The sequence below is a fragment of the Anguilla rostrata genome, chromosome 16 (genome assembly GCF_018555375.3).
Source record: "Anguilla rostrata isolate EN2019 chromosome 16, ASM1855537v3, whole genome shotgun sequence".
NCBI lineage: Eukaryota > Metazoa > Chordata > Actinopteri > Anguilliformes > Anguillidae > Anguilla > Anguilla rostrata.
The window spans coordinates 20,316,967-20,325,800 of NC_057948.1; the positions used below are offsets into that span (position 1 = coordinate 20,316,967).

At 45.9% G+C, this 8,834-nt stretch overlaps 1 protein-coding gene across 3 annotated transcripts in view; it reads right to left on the minus strand.

Moving 5' to 3' along the window:
• Positions 1 to 5,455, minus strand: part of LOC135242589 (transient receptor potential cation channel subfamily M member 1-like) — a 41,000-nt gene extending 35,545 nt beyond the window's left edge. For 2 of the 3 annotated variants that reach the window (XM_064313731.1, XM_064313730.1), the window contains exon 1: positions 1,677 to 5,135. In XM_064313731.1, coding sequence (XP_064169801.1) covers positions 1,677 to 1,763 — 87 coding nt within the window. In that variant the 5' untranslated portion in view covers positions 1,764 to 5,135. Of the gene's footprint in view, positions 1 to 1,676; positions 5,136 to 5,300 lie in introns of those variants that run through there. The other variant, XM_064313734.1, reaches the window with a different exon arrangement.
• Positions 5,456 to 8,834: the final 3,379 nt, after the last annotated feature.

Below are 8,834 nucleotides of genomic sequence, written 5' to 3' on the forward strand. Positions count from 1 at the left end.
TGAGCGTGGAAAGCATAAGCAAAATTTTTGAAAGCATTAAAAGTATTTTTTAAGTAATATATTCTGTGCTATGTATCCTTATAGAACTTTTTTTTTTTTAAGGAATCAGAAGCTTCCTTGTATAAGGAACCAGGTCGTGTTACCAGTTTTTCTGTCTGAGACCTAGAGGTCATCCATAATCATAGCAACCTACCCACTTTGTTACATTAACTACAACCTTTCCCTGAGCTATACACCCTGCCCTTACTTGCCACAGCCCTGAGGTTCATTATTAGACCTTCCATGGTCGACACTGCGGCCAATTATGTGTCCCTGTGGTGCAGCAGGGCGCAAGCCAATCAGCAGCCACTTATGTGCAGCCTTTATGAGCTGTGTCCTTTGTTGTTCCATTCAGACAATCAGATATTTGCCTGGTTATATGACCTCTTCAGAGGTTAATCCTCCACATGTTTACTTTCAGCTTAAATGTTTAACGGCATAAGAAGGTGTTTTAGATGCAAGGACAGCAGTCAGAGTTATGGTCAGGTTACAGCTGAAACTGTTTTGGTTTTTCCAGTGGCCAGTACAGGGCCTTTTTCTATTTGTTTAAATGTGTTTTTGTATCTATTTGATGTTTGCTTACGTCCATTTCATGTCAGTAAGCCAAACTTTACTTTGTGGTTTACCTGAACTCCCCAGAACTCGGGACAATAATGTCCCTGTTCAACAGCTCTCTGACCTGAAAGATTCTCCAAATCTAAAGGGCGCCAGGATGGTGCTGAGTGAATTTAAAATCGTACATTCTAGAAGGAAGTAGCTCAATTATTTAATCTGGCGTAGGCACCCATGGAATCCACAGCCTGTATAAACTTTGATGGCAGATATATGCAAGTCTGCATCCTTCATTACTTACTATACATGACTTAGTGTGTGTGTGTGTGTGTGTGTGTGTGTGTGTGTGTGGTGTGTGTGTGTGTGAAAAAAACATATAAGATAAATCATAAGAACAGAAAGTCAAAACAACCTGAAATATTTTGGTTGAAGTTAAGCAGTGTTAGAACTGACCAAATCGTATGCACCACACACACATACCACTCCCCACCACCAATGACACTGTACTGGCAGGATAATTGTACTGGCATTACTCTGAAGGCTACCTGTGGCTGCTGTGAAAGACTCCCTGAAGATGATCTAGGTCCAAAGAGCCCAGACAAGCCCCCCAGCCCCCCATGCTGCGACCGCAGCCCGGCCCCAGCGCTTCCTCCAGCGCTTCCTCCAGCGCAGCCCCAGCGCGCTCAGCCCCAGCGCGCTCAGCCCCAGCACGCTCAGCCCCAGCGCGCTCAGCCCCAGCACGCTCAGCCCCAGCGCGCTCAGCCCCAGCGCGCTCAGCCCCAGCGCGCTCAGCCCCAGCACGCTCAGCCCCAGCGCGCTCAGCCCCAGCACGCTCAGCCCCAGCACGCTCAGCCCCAGCCCCGCTCAGCCCCAGCACGCTCCAGCCCCAGCACGCTCAGCCCCAGCCGCTCAGCCCACGCTCAGCCCCAGCCGCTCAGCCCCAGCTCACCCAGCGCTCAGCCCCAGCGCGCTCAGCCCCAGCACGCTCAGCCCCAGCACGCTCAGCCCCAGCACGCTCAGCCCCAGCGCGCTCAGCCCCAGCACGCTCAGCCCCAGCACGCTCAGCCCCAGCACGCTCAGCCTACCTTCTGCGACCCGGAAACGGTTCTCTTGATGGAGGCGCGTTTGAAGGAGCCTGTCCCTTTCCTGGTCCCGAAGCCCCTGCCCTCCATGTATGACCCCCTGGTGAAGCGTCACGGAGAAGCACGCCGCATCTGCAGAACCGGCAGGGTTCCCCTGGGTGGGGGGTCGGGTGGGGACACACGCTCCCTCCCCAAAATTAAAAAAATTAAAAAATTCAGAAATAACGCAAAAGAAAGACAGAAAGGTCACGGGAGCGAGAGCAAGCCTTCCAAAAAAGCGAGGAGAAGTTGCGAAGAAAGTGAGGTCATATCCCTCTTTCCTCTCCTCCTCTGCTGCTGGTGCTGTCTGCTGAAGAGACAGAGCGAGCGAGAGACGGAGAGATGCTCGGCTGGGATGAAAATCACTCGACTTCTCGCTTGACACATAGACCCCCTTTGCTCTCTCTCGCCTGCTATAATCAGGATTAATGCGCACGGCTCCTGACAGCTCTGCTTTTTAATGGATGGAGATTTGATAAATGGTGATTGAAGGTAAATCCACTGTGGTGCAGAACACCATGGCCCGAAATATATATATAAATTTAAAAAAAGGTTTTAAAGCAAGCGGAGCGAATGGGGACAGGCAAGTTGAGTGTGAAAGGTTCTTGAAGGCATTATGGGCCAGGGCAGGGAGGCTGAGAATGGAGATGTTTCGGATGAGGCGGATAAAGTGATCGTAGCTGAGTCCCATTGCTGAGGTGTGACTACAGACTAACACTGCTAGCTCCCAGGTGGGCACACCTGGATCCCAGGGTCCGTGCCGTTAGCAGGGTACCTGATCTGAGGGGAGAGCGTGGCCCGGTGCTGAACTGCCGCGGCGATGGCTAGCCGCGGTGGTGTGAGGTTCGCCAAGTTCACACCCCTCTAATTTCTCTGAAACAGCGCACTGTCTGATTCCCCTTACGACTTCAGAGAATGTGGCTGGAATGCATCTGGCTGTGGGGCGTCGGGTAAATGAAAGAGTGCTATATTTGTCCTTCTTGGACTGACTTCAACAGGCCGACCACCCACCAGCGCCCGAAAGGGCTGTGAAGTGGGTTTCTCCCACGGAACTCCTAGAAGACATTCTGTTCTCGCCAAAGATAAGTTTGTGTTAAAGTTGCATACGTTGGCCGTGCATCCTGACCTCGGCAGAGCTGGCTAGAACCAGCAGCACTCGGGAGAGCACATAACCGGCCTTCGATTCACCCACAGAGGGAGGGTTTTGGTCAGGGCCTTATCATGTAACGATGACTTCTGTCACCATCAGGCATCTGCTGTGTGTCTGCTGCAGCTGAGTGTAAAGGTCACAACACAACATAACACAAGACAAGGACTTATCACCACTGTCCACATGTTTTTCACCTTTTCCCCCGTAACACAAGTGCAGTCAGACTAAAGGCTTGTTGAAGGGAATGGCTAAAAGGAAGGGGATGTACAGGTTTAAATTATATAATTTCTGTTTTATAACTGATTAGTTGCATAGAAAGTCATCAGTACATAGGCAACGTCTGTTTTGAAGGAATTCCTTAAAGTGTACTTAAACCCAAACAGAACAGTCTATTATTAAGTTTATATTGCACTATGAGGGAAGCAAATAAAAAGGCATACTATTAACTTATTTCTTTCTAGGTTAAAATAAGAAATGATATGCTTTTTTGTAGTACAGACGCAGCTGAAATATGTATTGTCTTTTCTGCACCAAATGTAATCGGACCCCCCCAGAAGTATAATTTGCTAAATACATTTTTCTCTGTTTTAAACGCTTTGCACGTGTAACAGTATAATCTCATGAATGAGGTATAACTGAAACTCTAGCTGCCCCCTCTGGTGGTTGTTATGTGATATAATTATGTTTAAAACTGAATATGCTGCTGGGAGTGAGGCTGTATTTTTCAGAATATATTGCTCACTAATAAATTTGAAAATATTTTTTTAAATACTATGTCTCATAGTTATGAAAATTAAAATGACTTTTAGGCCAACACAGAATGTGTTCTTATTAGAATAGGAGAAAGGGGCTACAATGTGTTAATTTCTGCGACTGGAATTTATAATGCTTTAGTGAATGTGGCATATGTGTAAAATGTTTCACAGGGGAACAGGCTCCTGAAATATTGGTCCCTATTTAGTATTGTCAGTAATCATGCTGCAATTCATTTTGTGTCCCTTCATTAGGTTATATTATTTAATTATTATTTGTTATTACATCACATATTACATTATATTTTGGGTCTTAATTATAATTACAAGCCTGGTTGTGTTAAACCTGGTTACACAAACATGGTAAATGGTTCTATGCCTCTAACGTATATGGCTATCCTTGAGTTTTACCAAGCTTACATCTTAAATGTTTCGAACAACACCAGGAATGCAGAATTAAATATGGATCCTGCTAACGCATGGATCGAGGCAATCGCTTTAACAAAGGCAAGCACAGTCCCTCTTGACCTAGAAATAAGAGGATCAAATTAAAGCTAATCCCCTCCACACAAAGACGTCCAGTCATCCAGCAAAGTAAACCCCTCTTACAGCTCTCTCACACACTCGCTCACATGAGAAAGCAGTTGACTGCACTGTGAGAAAACAGCTCTGTGGAAGGGAGTGGGCAGCGGTGGGACCCCGAAACTGACCTGCTAAAAAGCAGTCCTGAGCACGCAGACTCGGGTCGGGGGTTGCAGGCCCAGATCCATCTAACCTCAGTGGCACATAACAGTAAGAGACTGATTAATTGTCACTTCAGCTTTGTTGCATTCTCATCATTGTACAATAATGTGTATGGATTTGCTTTCGCTCTCTTACGTTTGTAACTCACAGTCCAGGAAAAGCACCATACAGGCTTGATAAAAGAATTCCGAAAGTAACCGAGGTCAGGTACAGACAGGCAGACAGACAGACAGACAGACAGGCAGACAGACAGACAGCAGTTTGAACTACACATGACTATGTTGCAGATGCCCATGGGTACTGCCATCATCTCGTATTCACACACATGCGTACACACAAACACACAAATGCCGCCCGTGTGTCCTGAGACCATGAAGCTGAATCTGCTCATGACTCCTTTCAAGGCTGGGAGGAAACGACAGATATTCTCCACCTGCCAGTCATGCGTATTTTAATCCTCTCATTCGCATAGTCAGTCCCAGCATTTAGGCCTGATTTAAAAGAGCTCCTCAACAATGATTTTAATAAAGTGCATACATCTGAACAGGACAGCTACTACTGTGAATCACTGAGTAGTAATGTACTGAAGAACAATATTTTACTTTTTTTTTTTTTAGCAAACACCTAATATAATCATGTGAAACAGGAATGGATTAAACAGTAAATTGCTGACAAGCTTTTGCAGAAATCTGCCTTTAGGTTTGTAAGCGTCAACTGTGCATTGCATCACACTTGGCTGTTTTTTAATTCAGTTCTGCTACTCATTTGCTGAAACATAAGTACATAAGTATATTCATTGACTGTGCCAAGGGAGCGCGCTGTAATGATGCCTCCCGGTCCATTGATTTCATCATCACTATAGATAAAGAGGACCCTTCAAAAAGAGAACGGCTTGCTCTGTTCTCTGTGTGGAGTGTCAGGGAGTTGAGACGAAAGCGTTACCTGCTCAGGTCTTGACCTGGCGACGGGGGGAGTGGGGCCCACCTGAAGATGGGGTGTTTGTGCGAGCGCGGGGCGTCCTGTGTCCTCTTCCTGTGATCGCCCCTGTCTCGCGCTGTCCCGCAGCAGGGAGGAGGCTCTGCGTTGTCTGTCCCTAAGAATGCATAATGCCTAATTCCAGCTCGTAAGCAGACGCAGCTTTAATGAGCTCTCAGACCGATGACCACGGGCCGCGCCAGGCTGCAGCAGGCTGCTGGCCGTAGCGCTAGATTAATGTGCGTTTCACTGGGCGGGATGCGCCCAAAAAAAATGCACTTTCTCCCTGAAGAAGCAGGACAGAGCTCACTGACATGTCTGTCTGTTCTGCTATTGCTTTGTGTGGTTGCATCAGCATGCATACTCAGTTATGACCACACTATTACCCCAGTCAAAGTAAAGATACCAGCCTCGATATGCCACAGAAAGGACTTATTTTAATCTGTGTAGTATTCCTTCTTTTTGCTGTTTTTATTCTCAACTCTTAAGTTGAAAAATACAATATTCGCTTCTGTATTACTTTTCAGCAGTGCTAGAATTTCAGCTTAAAATGTTCATTATATAACCATTATTGAAACTTTTTAGAAAGTAATGACCTGCTGAAAATGTGTAAGTAAACATGATGCACCGACACCTTTATTCAAAAGCAGGGTTTCCTATAAGGTGTACTCTAACTTCTGGTCCAAGCAAATCGAGTACTTCCATCCCAGTGCAGGGTGATGTGTGTGTGTGTGTGTGTGTCTGTATGCATAAGTATTATATGTTTTGTATTTGGCAATGATTTTATTCTGTAAATGTTCTAGTGAGTGAGTACTTAATGGAATTTTACTTGATTTTGTGCTAATGTGACACCAGTATTTATATTACAACATGAAGGGGAGGAAGCTATGTTGTGTTTGTAGGGTTAAAAAGAAGGTGCAGTTGCTATTTATGGGCTCAATATCCAGGTTTTTTGATGTTTTTTGATACAATACCCAATTTTTTTCCTCCCTTAATTACATTATTTTTTATCACTGGCACTGTGAGTATCTTATTTTACTGTTCCCTTATTCTTTAATCATTAAGCAGTTAACATAGGACTATCTTCAATTAATTCCATGTTAAATCATTCAATTACCTTCAGTTTGTGTTTTTGGACACTAGAGGGCGCCCACATAAAGCTTTGGCTGCCAGAAGTGGGCGATTGCTTGGAACTGGTCATTCATAATCCATACAACACTGTGGGCATAAGGAGTACACTAGCACACGCATGCACATTCAAAAGCAGGTTTTAGATGAGCTCAATCTTATTTTCTCTTAGTGTTAGATGGGTTCATATAAACTGAAATATGAGTCAGCACATTAGTTACTGAATGATTACCTCTCTGAGGGGACAATGAAGTAATACCCAGAATCCCGTGTGTAGTGGTCACATGCTGATTTTTTTCCTGGGTCTTTTGGCTTGGCAGCTGGAGGTTCCAATGCCTTATAAGCCAGGAACAAGCCCTGGGACCAAACCAAGCCCATTCTCAGCACAGAACACATACGGGACGAGATCACATGGAAAGAAAGTGCTGCTCTTTAATCTCATAAATACAGCGAGGCAGGTTATCATATTTAGAATCAGAGGTGATGGTACAGTGCACTGGAGAGCAGTAGTGTTTTCACATCTAGCCATGTACAGCCGTTTGCGCAACAGATCCCCTATAAGTCTGGGTGAATTACACAGCTCATAGATTACTTTATCGTTTTATTCCCGAAAGCAGTTTAGATTTAGATAACCTCACCCAGCATGATTTCAGGAACACACCACACCTGTTTGAATGTGCAACCTTCCCCAATCGCAGGGCTGATCTGTACTGTACAGTCACTAAGCTGCAGATGAGGTATTGACCCGACCACGCCCTCCGCATTGTCACTGCACTGAAACAGGCTGGTAGGGCCTTCAGCCTGGCCTTGCTATCTGAGGGCAAACCATCTTTGTTGGTCTCTCCGTGACAGCAGCAGCGGGGGACACGCCCCTGTCTCCACAAGATTAGCGCCTTCATTAAAGAAGATAACGGGCTGAGGTTTGGACAGCGCCCCGCTCTGCGCCTACCCCTCTGGCTCCTTACTGAGAGCCGAGCCGTGCCCTCCAGCCTCCTGCCTGCATTCACATTCATTCATTTGCCAGACATAAATCTCCACAGCCACTGTGGCACGCAGCACAGAGGGAGAATAACTGCAGGCACCACAACAGCAGATATTGAATGCTGTAGATATTCAGTGCTGACCAGTCACTGCACAAGTGAGATATTAATTTCATTTCATTCAGGCTTGAGCTTGCGCTGGTCTGCTGGCTGTGAGTGCGGTGGAAATGCTGGTGGTAAAGGTGGTAAAGGTGAATGAGAGTGAACAGGCAGCCTCATACATTCATGCTCTCACTTGCTCTGCAGGTGTTCTTTCACTGTAAAATTAGTTTGGAGCCTTGAAAGAGACTGCATGATATACGTTCTTATTCTTTTAAAAAATTTATTAAAGTTTTCATTCCTATTTTGACTTTATTCCCCAGTTTGGACTGGCCAAATAGAACCGCAGGCCTGTCTAATCTCTGTGACATCCTGAATGTGAAGTCTGGGCGGCAGTGCGTACGTCCTTTGCCGTAGGCCGCCGATTCTTTCGCCCGCACCTGCAGATCACCTGCTGAGCTGTGCCGTCTTTGCACCGGTGGACTTTGCAGGTGACGCAGAGAGACTGAGAAAGCACGTGACCAAGAAAGTTGCTGTTGTGCAACGAAACGAGGAATACCCAGCCTCTGTGGGTGACACCACTTATGCATTGGCACGTGTGTGGGGCTGACACTGTCACCACTTGATTCTTGCACTAATGAGTGGGCGTTTCAGCTTCACATTACACCCTGCTATTGTTACTGATGTAGTTCTTCTTCATCCAAAGTTCATAAGCATGCAGTGTATAGGTGATTTGCAAATGCTTTTCCTTTGTGAAGTTTCTTGATCTAAACCTTTAGGAAAAGCAGGTGAGAAACCAGCTGGCAGGCAGTCTGAAATGAAATGAGTTGCATATGTTATCCTGGGGAGGGTGCGATCTAAATATGGAGAACTTGGAATCCCGTCCAAGGGTTTCATTCAAACCAGGGATTTCAGACGTTGAAGTCCTCCTTTGTTCAAACTTAAGTGGCACCTTTTGAAAATCTGCTGTGGGAGTCTCACTTTTAATAGAAACTTAATTCTCAGACGGTCTTGTGTATAGATACAGATGTGGTGCTGACAAGTGAACACTTCGGCCTTTAAACACCAAGTCTCTTTAGAGTTATGTTTTGGGAAGAGGGAAGCTGAATACCATCATCCTTTGTACCATCACCATCCAACAGCAATGGCCATCAACAATGATGCTATAAGCCCCTGCACCACCAAAGTGTGACCTCTAGGTTGCCATGGGGGCCGATTGAAAGTACACCTGGGAAGAGGATGTTCAGGTATACTGGAGTCCACCAACAGGAGCCCAATGAGTGTGGTAAACCTG